Below are 12319 nucleotides of genomic sequence, written 5' to 3'. Positions count from 1 at the left end.
AACTGGTTTCATAAAAACAGTTAAAAGTTATTTACTTCTGTTTTTTGAATATGTAAATTATTGAATTTTATTTACGGGGTGTCCCAAAAAAACTGACCTCATTTGAGATGCGAATATCTGAGTAACTACATGTCTTAGGCAAACGAAATTAAATAGGCCTCATGTTGAACAATACAAGATTTATTTATCAAAATTCGAACATGAAATTCAGAGGGATGTAAACTTTATAACCGATTTCACAAAGCTTCACAAATGTAATATCTTCTGATACTGGTGCTCGTCCAGATCCCTTTGCCCTGCGCACACTGCCTTCCTCTTTGAATTTTTTGTGCCATGTCCAAATCTGCTTTCCAGTTGGTGCATTTTTATTGAATTTTCTCGAAAAATGCACGCTGCACACTCTTGTTTGACTGTGTTTGAGCATACTCTAACACACAAAATGCCTTTTCATTTCTAGTGAACGCCATTTTTCAACCTGAGAAAAAACATTGAAAATTAACCTTGGTTAGTTTTTACACATTTTGTTAAAATTTGAGATCATTTGATGGAGAATTGGATATGTTATTAGGCTACGAAATTATGTCAGTTTTCTTGGGACACCCTGTATTTATTTCCATTTACTAAATCCTCTTCCATTGATTCACTGCGTTTTTACCAAATAGTTTATTTGCCACTGTTTCTTTTTTTTAGTGTCTGTGGTTTTGAGACTTTTTAGTTTCTTTGATGTAGCGTTTATATCAAACAAGCATCCACTTAGCAGGGTATTTGTTGGCTTTTGCTTGGGATCAGATGAACAAGCCACAGCGGTAAGAAGGGATCAGTGCACTTATCACCACCATGCTCACTTTATAAACAAAACTTAATTACCATGCTGCACATTTCACATGGCATAATGTGGCTGCCACTTAGTTTTATGTTTTGTGACCCTCAAACTATAATATTTTTCTATACACTGTTTGTGTTCAGTCATCCTCCTTTTAAGTTGCCTTTACACGATGAAACTTACTTTCTAGATGCTCCTACTTTTACACAGAGCGAAGATTCCTTTGGGATCTAAATGATAAAAGTGATTACAGAAGGGGAGACGGAGATGCACTCCTTGGTGAACTTGTAGTGTGTGAGACATTATATACATCCGTAATGGCTACGTAAACATTAATACATCACATTTAAAAACTCAAATATATAGTAAATAACCACAGATAAATATGTGCATGAAAGAACAACAAAAACAGCTAAAAAATGTCATCATACTACATATGAAATATGCAAATGTAATTATGCTAATGCCTTTATGTAGTGAAGTTATGATATATTTAAAAAAAAATAGCAGTTGCTAGCAGTTAATTAAATGGGTTGTGTGCAACTTTGTTTTGAACTGCTTCATGTTACTGTCAACTTGCTAGGGAATGAAGTTGCATGCAACTTCAGTTACCACGACATGGGTTCGATTCAGGCTCAGTGAAGCTTCATTGATGCAAATCTGGAGGATAATGACGCAAATCTGACACATCTATGTGTGTGTGTAGCCACTAGCTTAACTACTCTTGCGCCACTTTACTGCCCCCGTTATCACTAGATGCTAGCATTAATAACAATAATAATAATAATAATAATAATTGGCATAGTAAGCTAGAAGAAATCTTCACATACTACAACACGGTTAATTCCAGCTTACTGACACTACACTGAGACAAGTTTAGAGAATAAACACTCTGAGCAGGTAAATCTATTAAGCCTAAATTACTTGCTTTTCAGTCTTCATTAGCACTAGAGGCTAGCGTTAGCTTAGCAAGCAGGCTAAAAGGGCTTCACATACCCCACCTGTTCGGGCTCACTGACGTTCCGTTAAGAAAATTTAAAGGAAGAAGTCTCAAATCAGAACAAGTAAAGTTAAGTGACTGTTGTTGGAATGACAAATTAAAAACCTGCTAGTTTATTTTCTGATTATTAAAATTACAGTGGGATGTTATTTTTGTCTCTGCTTTGCTTCATCTCATCTGTTCAAACATAGAGGGCTGTATTCTCCATTCAGCAGAGGTAAATGCCCAGTGTGCAGGGTAGTGGGGGAAGGCGAGGCGAGGTTTAGAATCCAGGAGGCAAGGGGGCGTTTAAGATTTGCATAATCATGCATATTCATAAATCGTTCATTCTTAATGTACTGAGGTTTAGAAATGCTCTTATGCCACTTTGAGTTGTTTCCTGGGCATAAAAATAATACATGCAAATATTTAACGATTTATTATTCAACATAGATTATTTTTCATGGTTTCAATTATGACTCAGAGGCATGCTTTAAGACCTTCTTTTGACACTCTGTCAATCCTAAATCCACTAGGAGTAACATCCAAGATGACCTGATCATGATTTTATTTTCTCATTTCTAATTTCACTTTTTGGTCAACCCATCTTCAGTGTAAGTAGTGTTGATCAGTTCATCTTCAAGAACAGACCTGTCAAAAAATCTGCCGTGTCTGCTATTTTGAGCAGAATCTTTAGCCATACATTGTGCTAACAAAGACGAATCGGCTTCATCATGTTTGTAAGTAGAGATCCAGATCTGTTCCGTTTGTGTAATATGAATATATCTTAACAGGAGCTCCACACATGCTTTGAACATCGGTAGTACAATACTTTTCAAAAGTTTGGAATCACCTGCCGTGTTTACAGTTTTATTTAACAGTATGAATTTAAGTATCACACATTGTTCACCAAAATGATTTTTATATTCAGAATTCTGTGACCAAAAATTTTAGGTCAAATTATCTGCATTTCGAACACTTTCGAAACAAGATGAATCTTGAATATTATTATATTTTTACATTTCATTCTTGTTGCTGTGCAGCTTTTTTTGCTTTTTTTGGACATTTTGCTAGTGTCCTAGTAATTATTTAAAACCTATGAAGTTGCACAGGACTGACATATTAGAATCATGTTAGAATCCCTTTTAATTTAATTTGATTTTATATAATTGATCCCAAACTTTTGAACAGTGTTGTAGATCAGACAAAGCAGAGAACACCACCTTCCCAGTAATGTGTGGTGATAATCTTTATTGTGTCTTCTCCCGAGAAACTCATAACTTGTTTGCTTAACTAAATTTAAAGTAACGTCTCAACTTAGTCTGGGCAGAATTCATAGAATTACTGCGAAACATCAGAGCTGGTAGCTTAATTGAACGGAGGAATCAATCAGTGTCCAGTTTGTGGAATAAAGCCTACTGGCTTTCTGCTCAAGCGGTTGCTATGACAATAGTTCAGCTGAGGGAGAGAGACGGTTTGAACCAAGAGAGCTTTGTAGTTGAAATGCCAAAAAAACAGAGGTGAGTGAAACACAATTTACATACTGCTGTGGCGAGAGCTTCAGAACTCTAATTGACACACAATGCATTATGCAAATGTTTTAATTAATGCATTTAAAATGAGCAACTAATTGGCCTTTCATTCTATTGGAAGCATAATTCAAAGCAGATAAGTGAAGGATGTGGGGATTACAAATGAGGTGCAGAAATTAAGCATTCAAATAACAGCCATTTAAATGTAGCTATGCAAAAACATTCCTGGCACCACTTTGGAATGAACAGCTGGAACGTGAACTACTTCTATCGAAACACTGCTACTGGGCCCAAATCACCATCATAAAACAGACAGTTCTGGTTCTGAATTCTGGCTGAGCCTCATTTAAAACTGTTGTAAAATACTCACACAAAATTAAACTATGTATTAATGCAAGTCATTAAAAACTTTTGATGCTTAGCAATTGCGGCCTACTGTTACTCACTCACTCACTTAGTCAAAGAACTCTACAACTTTGCTTTTCGGAATACTTAACACCACCTCATACCCACCCCTTAATTTCTTTGGTTAAATGTTTTATTAAAAGCAAATTAAAAATGATCAATTGTGGGTTAATAAACTTGTTTTCCCAAGAATATTCTTTGAAATTGCAATGAAGGAAGGTGACAGCTGTCAGAGCTCCGCTGGTTTGGTATTCTGGATTACCACAGGCGCACTGTTCATTGAGGGAATCTGCTCAAACAAGGGAAACACTAACACGGAGCCTCTGGCTGGTGGCACACAGAGTATGAGAACACAATACAACAAGGCAATGAAACTTCCTAATAAAAAGACTCTTGTTAACTGTACTGCCTCCTGAGGCCCACTCAGTGCAGACACAAAGGCAAAACATTGTTTCCTGACTTCTAGCGCAAAGTCCAGCCCCATTTCTTTACACTGTGACAATGTGACCTCAAACAGGACCTTACATGCCAAGTTTTAGAATCTTTAGTTTCTTGCAATTCCTGATTTAAGCCATGATGCATGTAATCCTTTGGTATCTCATCTTTTCACGCTAGCCAAGTACTGTTACTTTGGCTAGGAATGTCTAGCAACATGACATGTTATTATTTACAAGAACATGGTGACCCTGTGGCCTTGTCAATTTTAAGATGATAGCAAAGCAGAGTAGGACAGCATAATATGGTGGTTATCACACTGTCACGTGGATTCTTTGTCAAAGCCATACTATATACAAAAAGTGGGCAATATGATGATATTTTAGCATTATTGTGATAAATTGTCTCTCATGCTTTTCTGAGCTGATCGCAGATATTATCACTACTTAAACACTGACTAGGTTTCATTAAAATTTAGTGTAATTAGGCCTGTTTAATTGGATTTAGTGCAGTGCAGTTTGTAAAACAGTGAATAAGAATCATTGTAGTTCTACGTTTCTAATTTTTTTTTATATGTGGCACTTCAGGTTCTATTTTGTTCTGTTCTGTTAAATATCATGGTGCCTATCAAGTACCCTGAAAATGTGTTGAAATATTGTGATGTAATATTTTTGCCATACTGCCCACCCATGCTATATACTATAAAAGGACAGGTCAGGGTATGGGGATTGGTGGGGGGGGGTCACCTATGTTGAACTTTAATCTGTTTAGGTGGACGGAACAGAAGGGCCAAGGCAACTGCAGAGTGTAAGCCTTAGGCTGAAACTCTGGGGACAGACAGTGGTGAAACAGTGGAAGTGACAGAAGACACAGAACTCTCAGATCGAAAGATCTTGAAAGATTTTACCATACTCTATTTTTCTTTTCTTCCATTTTTGTTCCTACTGGGCAATGTCTGAATATACATCTCACAGTCAATTTGCCATTGTAAGAAAAAGTGACACGCAGCCTCACCAGGTATGTAAAAAGCAAAGGTAAACAAAGTTTGTTAGACGAAGTGATCATGAATAGGCATGAATCTGATCTGATTGGCCTTTGTTGTCTGTAAATGGTTCTGACCTAAGCTCTAATAATATTACATATCTGAAGAGATCATTAAAAAAAATAACTTTCTTTACTGCATTTTCAGTTACAGTTTTACCTGCCAAATTTGTTATTTGGAAATTTTAAAACACAAACAGTTCGGTGCACAGTATCGGATATGTTTCATCTGCATGATGGTCACAGTGAAGTTAAGGTGACTGTGACAGAGTTTACTTTCTCTGTTTGCTTTTGTGCGTCGTAGCACCCACCCTCTTCCCCTGCCAGGCGGTCCAAAGTGTCCCTCCCATTTTTGAGCATTTTTCAAAGATGAACTTGGGGTGGAGTTATCTGAAAGTGAAAGGGTGTCGTTACTCTTGAATCATTTTAAATTAAGAATTCTCGTGTGCAGTTTAGTTCTAGGACATGATTTAATGAATGGGCTATACTTTCATAGCTGTTAAATTTGGCTCATAGATAAACCTGTGTCTCACTACCTCACTCTGAGAATATACTGCTGACAGCCTTGCAGCAGACAGAGAACTTAAGGCCAGATAGCGTCCTTAAAAAAACAAGTTTGACTATCTACAGTCGAGTTGGTTTAACCACATCAAATGGTTATGAGAACTGCAGAAATAAGTTTTAATGTATTACTTGTAAAATTTAACAGCTTGAAACGCCAATAAAGTATCAGCAACTTGCCAACTTGCCAACAACTTGTGTGTTTTTAAATTGTACACCTGATAGAAACCTCTGGCAACTTAATTTCTGCCTTTGAATAGAAGGAACACTTGGAAAATGATGAACTTTTTACGTTTGACTGGGTAGGATCGGTTAAGTGACAATTATGTGAATTGGCCACAGTCAGAGCCACTTGTGGATTAGCATGTCAGGCTTATGTGTAATTCAGAATCAATGTTTTATGGATAACAGGAATCCTGTTTGGGTTTTTTTTTTTTAATGTTATGTCTCTGTTGCATATGTTCCCCTGTTGTTGCCGGGCATTTTTGTAGTGTATCTCAGGGTGTGTAAATTAAGTAACTGGTCGTTAGTGGTCGACAGTGGTCGTTAGCAAATGAATTCCTGCATTGTTGTTGGGGCAAAGATTGCATGCTGGGAAGGTTTTCTCCCTCTCTGCTTAATTAAAACAGTCACACTCGGGTGGTAATTGGGCTCAGTTTACTTCTCCCTGCCTGTTGTGCCTGCCATACCCCCCACCCTAAAAGCTATCCAATTAATATGCTAATGAGCAGATAAATATTTATGAAAGTTTTGAATTATGCAGAAAGCTTTCAGAGGTCTCTCCGAAATGAATTGCTTGCCGAACTTCAAAGCCGCTCTCCGTTAACGAGCAACGGGGTGTAAGATTTGCATACGGCTTTAATCAGCTGCATACTGATTAAGTTTCATTATGGATGCTACAGTTCCAGCTGCAGTCTTTGTCTCTGTTTCGTTCTGGTGAGGGAGGAAAATAACTTTTCCATATGCCAGTCGTAACTGTCACCATTACAGCTGGAGCCGGCGTAGGAGCAGGTGGATAACTGCGCACAGGTTTCTTTCCTTTCTTTATATTTTAACAGTATTGTGGATTGTTTTGCAGTTAGCCTGTATTAGTTTAAAGAGTGCGTTCACAAGCAAATTTGCAGAGATAGAGATCATGCACACGGCTGTTTCTGGTGAGTTGCTTTCCGTTGTTCATGATTTTGGTGTTTGTACTACAGGCTAGTAGTATGTCTTCTTTGAAATACATACAATAAGTTTTATTTTTCTTGTGTTTTGCACTGTTAGTAATTTTGCTGAAGTTACTGACGTCTCAATGCTTCATCAAAATCTTTTTCTCAGGTTATGATCTTCCATCTTTAAACTCTTGTGAATGCACTTGTTCGGCTTAATCCTTTGGTATGTGTGGGGTATTGTGTAGAGTTTTAAGTATGAAGGTGCTATGCAGATATTGCTGTGATTACTCGGTTTTGCATTATGTTTGCCATTGTTAGCACTGCAATTAGCATAATTTAGCTTAGTAATTGGCTCTCTTTATTCTAAAATGTTTGAAGTTTTTTGCAGTTTCTATGCAGTTCTCCCCTGTTTCACTGCATTGAATTCCTCATGTTGAAAATTGATGAAGGCAAAAATTGAACAAATAAGGCATGCAAAGTTTCAGTACTATTCTTTTTTTTATTTATATATAAGCTTGAAAGTGACCTCTGCGTCAGAGACTTCGGACATTTATTGTAGTGATAATGTGCACTTCTCAAAAATCTCTTTCTTTCTTACTTTTTTTTTAATGCAGATTCTGCTCCTAGTCCCACTCAATCAAGTAAAACTACCATGGAGAATGGAATGCATGTCCAAGGTAAATCCTCAAGCATTGGTTTGTGTGATACCTTCATCTGTTGCTCATGTAAGCTGATGGGTTTCTTATTAAACTGTTTCTCCTTCTGCTTGTAGTTGCTCAAACAAATGGGCTGGACTCACAGCAGAAACCAAATGGACAAGCAGCAAGTGCAATCAGCAATGTGCAGGCACAAGCCCTGCTCCAACAGGTAATGGGCACTGAACTTGGAATTGAGCTTGAAAGTGTCCCAGACAGCCATACTCTTACACAGAAAATAGAATAACCGTTTTGTAGGGATATATCATATGAACAGTACGGTATCAGAAACAGACCAGTTTGTGGTTCACAATTTTTGGGTACATTATAGTAAGCGTAATGTGGTAAAATCTATATCCTGCGACCATAACACACCTATTCTCACCTTTATACTGGTATACCTCCCTCCCCTGTTGTTTGGTTGCAGTAAATTTCTATACTCTGTTATACAGAATGCAGAATGAATGTTAATGCGTATGAGCACAGTAATGACCACTGCTTCTTCAGTTTCCATGGCAAAGGTTCCTTCACCCTGGAGACAAGTCAGAAATAAATTACTGAGAAAGTGTCTTGGCACTTGTTATCTCTTAGAAACAAGTGTGAGCGATCAGAGCGGTATGTTAATTAAACTCTGCTGCAGTTACTCTGAAACAGGTGAAGGAGAATATGCAAATCTATGCAGAATTTATATGCGCCGCATAATGCCCTCATTTGTGAAACATGAGCCTCCCTCCAGATGATTTTTGCATTCATGAAAGTTTCGGTGGCTTTTTCTACTTATAGAGCCGAACAGATTATACGCTCTAGGTCTGTGTAGTTGTTAGAGGCTGCACCCAGTCAGACGTTTTGTGTACAAAATATCATGTACTGTCTATTGCATGAAGGAGCAGTGTACTGTCTTTTATGCTCAGATGGTAGTGGTGCGTGGGCATAACTGTGGGAGTCTAGTCTCAATTCATAGTTGATGGTGAACTAGATTGAGAGGGGAAGTCAAATATTATGAAATTTGTGCTCCTAGTGCAAGTCATTCAGTTCATCTGTAAATTTTAGTTACGGAACCCTGAATGTCTGGGTTCAACAGCACTATGATTTCAGATTTGCAGATTTAACTGGCACTGTACTTAAAACAGGTTCTTCTTCCTACATCAATTTCCATGTTTCACAAATCCCACTGTGCATGGAAAGCAGGTTTAGCTTAAAATGCGAATAAGTGAAGAGTAATTTGACATGTTGAGATTCTAATTACACGATCCAATAGTTTTTTTTAGCAAGCAGTTTTAGCTTTTAGTTCTATTTTTCAATTTGCAGTGGATTTTACAGAGAAATTTACACGTTTCTTACCAGTAAAAACCACATTTCTTACTAGTAAAAAAGGGATTTTTACCAGTCAATGTAATTTTTACTAGAGGAATTTTAAATTTCATGTGCAAATTAAATTTCTGATATCAAGAATTTTATTTACTCTTTGAAATTAAATTTTAATGTGTACATTGAAATCCTGGGATGATGAAAAATAGGAAATAAATCCTGAAAAAGCTCACCACAGTAATTAGAATTTCAGCATGTCAGTTTAATTTTCAATTGCAATAAAAATACAAAATGTTGAACTTTGTTAGTAAAATTGTTACTGCAATTATTATAAATTGGAAAAAGGCTTGAAATATTACGAATGTGTTACATGCTTAAATGTAATTCCTACAATTAACACTTGAATGTTTATGCTGTAATTATATTTTTTATATCATTTGTTAATAGTAAAAACACTTCCTGACGATCATTACCAAATAATTTGCTATTATTTGTCAGCACTTCTTAAAATTAACAGCTCTGTTTCTGAGAGTTTTTAATTTTCTTTGTTTCTGCATTTTTACTTTTCTCATCATGTCCAAACAAGAGCTTCCTTGGCATGGGTCTTTAACATGCATGATCTCATATTAGCACAGCGCTGTTACAAGTGGATTTTAATTGGCTCTTGTCTAAGAGACAGATGAAAATGCTGCAGCATTAAAAAGATAGTAGTGCGCTAATCACCGCCACAATGACTTTATGAATAGCTCTTACTAGCGTGCTATACATTTTGTGTGGCACAGTGCTGTTACCATGGTATTTCATGAATCTGGTCCAAAGCCTATTGTGCAGAGTCTTCCTCTCACTTACTAAAAGCAGAAACTTGCAACGCAAGAATTCATTAATCAGTACCGATAGTTGGCCATGTCTTTCTTTTCAGTCTGAAAGTATTTACATTTATTCAAATTGCGAATTTTAATACAGGCGATGTGCAACAGTTTGCCAACAGTGGTGCAGTCTAAGTGTTGGGGCATATGCTTACTGGAGTCTGTCCAGTGGCATAACCGTCTAAAATTTTGCCCCATCGTAAGGAGATTTTAAGCTTGAATTTCAATTTCCTGAAACATGCAAACACCACAAAAAAGGTGCTATTCATGAGCAATCTAGCTATAATAGATGGAGATCTAAATTGTTTAATGACAGAGAGGCACTAGTGGGCCATCACTGATACTAATAACGTTCGCTAGCAGTAAATGTTTTCTACTTGTTATAAGCAAATGGTTAGGAGTTTGTGTGTGTAGATGTGTGTTGGGCTTATTGGGTCCCACTTCTGACAGTTGCTTTTGATAGTATAGGTACACCCTAGGGTTCCTCATACTATGTTTGATTAAAGTAAACCAAGTTTCTTGGATAGAATCTATTGAAGTGAAGTCAAGATAAGTAATTTTGCTTCGTGCAAACATTTATCAGTCAGTAGGACTCGATGTCATTGCTTGAAATAAGCTGAAATGCCTAGACATTAATAGGTTAAATAATCTTGGGTACAGCGTGCTAGGTAAATAACTTTCTCATAAAGACAAGTATTCATTTGTTAGAATGAATACTTCAGATTGAGCGTCTTAATAATTACTTTGTAATTTGAATGATAAGATGTGTGTCTGTAGGTCATTATAAAGTTGCATTTCTCAGATTCTTCATAAGGAGGCATTAGGACACTAAAAAGAGGAAACCCACACCAGCAGGACCTGACGAAGGCACACGTGTTTTGTAGTAACAAATTTCATGTATATGAAGTTAAGGATGAAGTTTTTGTTTCCCTAAGTTAACAGCTAACTAGCTAAAAGACTCCTTAAGTAATATTTAGAGTTAGGCTTTAGTGGATTCAAAAAAACATGAATGAAACAAAATGAAAGAATATGGCTCTTAACTGTCTGTTTTCTCCAAATTCTTCAGTCTGATGTCAGAAGTCTTAAACCCTTTATGGGAAGTGAACAACACTGTTAGTTATTTGCATCTAAGCCTATTCTTTTGTTTGACCTTTAAAAATCAAAACTGATTCCTTAGTTAATTGTCAAAATAAACACTGGATTACTTGATTACTCATCTAATCGCAGTCCCAGCCTTAATTTTCACTTGATTTGCAGTTTTCCAAAGGTAAATTATAGCATTGTAGGCCAGTGATTTAGACTTTTCTGATTACTGTCTTATTTAGATTGAACAAGGATTAATGTACAGGGTATTTAACGTCATGTATAATAAGGCAGTTGCTCCATAATCAGTGTAAAAGTGCACTGAAGAGGCAAAGTTTTAAAACATAGGGATTGTGCCTTTAGGAATGTCGGTCATGATTGTGATTATTTTGTCTACTTTGCAAATCGGAGCACAAAGATGTTTCCTTGACTCTCTGATATTCACTTTCTCTTTTATCTGCATCTCTGTAGTTGAGCCTGAATTCAGCACTGCAACAGGCTCAGCTCCTGGCAGCGGCCGTGCAGCAGTCAGCAGGCCAGCAGAGCAGCACCACTGGAGCCAACATCTCCGCCTCTGCAGCTACGCCCATCACTCAGATCCCCCTCTCACAGCCAATCCAGATTGCACCGGTAAGAAACTGAGACCGTCCTCCTGGATTTGATTTACAGGAACAGTTTAAGACTTTATTAGGATGTATTTTTTCCCTAATCCTGTAAAAAAAAAATAAATAAATAAATAAAAAACAGCACAGCTCACAACAATAATCTAGTCATTTGAAACACTAATTGCATTTATATGCACACCAATGGTTTAGTCAATTTCAGTCTAATTTCGTGATTCACAGAAATGAACATTCTTGACCAAAATTGAAATTCAGGACCAAAACCAAAGCCAAAAACAAAAGCAAGCGTTATTTTATATATATATATTTTTTTATTTATACTTTTAAATTAACATAAAGCTGACAGTGCTTCAGAGGTGATCTTGACCATGTTGACAAAGAAAACTGATGGAGAACTTGAGAGCTAATTTAACAGCTTGTTAGACAATATTAGTTATTAAACATTTGTTATTATTATTAAAATAAAACAATTTTATGGTTTCCCAAAGGTGTCTATAGCTGAATTCCAGTATTTGCAGTAACAACTTTCAGAATGTAAAAAAAATAAGAAGGAAATGAAAACAACTTTCAAAGTTAATTGCTAAAAGATACTGATGTACTATATATTATTTGATTTCCATCAAAAAACGTGATGTTGAAAAGCTTTTAATTTAAAGAGTCTATAGAATGCAGCTGCAGAGGACTGTGTTTGTGTGTCACTGTTCATCTTTGATTTTCATTACCATTCAAATTATTCACTTCGATCTTTTACTTTTCCCTTTTTTTCTTTCGCCCAAAAACCAGACCCAAAAATAACCCAAATTCAGCCATTTTC

The 12319-nt window shown here is 36.5% G+C and overlaps 1 protein-coding gene across 2 annotated transcripts in view; it reads left to right on the top strand.

The window, feature by feature from the left end:
• Nucleotides 1–12319, top strand: part of pou2f1a (POU class 2 homeobox 1a) — a 30637-nt gene that overhangs the window by 6135 nt on the left and 12183 nt on the right. Inside the window, exons 1-4 of one of the 2 annotated variants that reach the window (XM_036557355.1) lie at nucleotides 4957–5191; nucleotides 7545–7607; nucleotides 7703–7797; nucleotides 11354–11512. In XM_036557355.1, coding sequence (XP_036413248.1) covers nucleotides 7583–7607; nucleotides 7703–7797; nucleotides 11354–11512 — 279 coding nt within the window. In that variant the 5' untranslated portion in view covers nucleotides 4957–5191; nucleotides 7545–7582. Of the gene's footprint in view, nucleotides 1–4956; nucleotides 5192–7544; nucleotides 7608–7702; nucleotides 7798–11353; nucleotides 11513–12319 lie in introns of those variants that run through there. The other variant, XM_036557354.1, reaches the window with a different exon arrangement.

This window comes from Colossoma macropomum, unplaced genomic scaffold (assembly GCF_904425465.1).
Source record: "Colossoma macropomum unplaced genomic scaffold, Colossoma_macropomum, whole genome shotgun sequence".
NCBI lineage: Eukaryota > Metazoa > Chordata > Actinopteri > Characiformes > Serrasalmidae > Colossoma > Colossoma macropomum.
The sequence above is the reverse complement of the archived record's forward strand: the minus strand, read 5'-3'. Positions and strand labels throughout refer to the sequence as shown.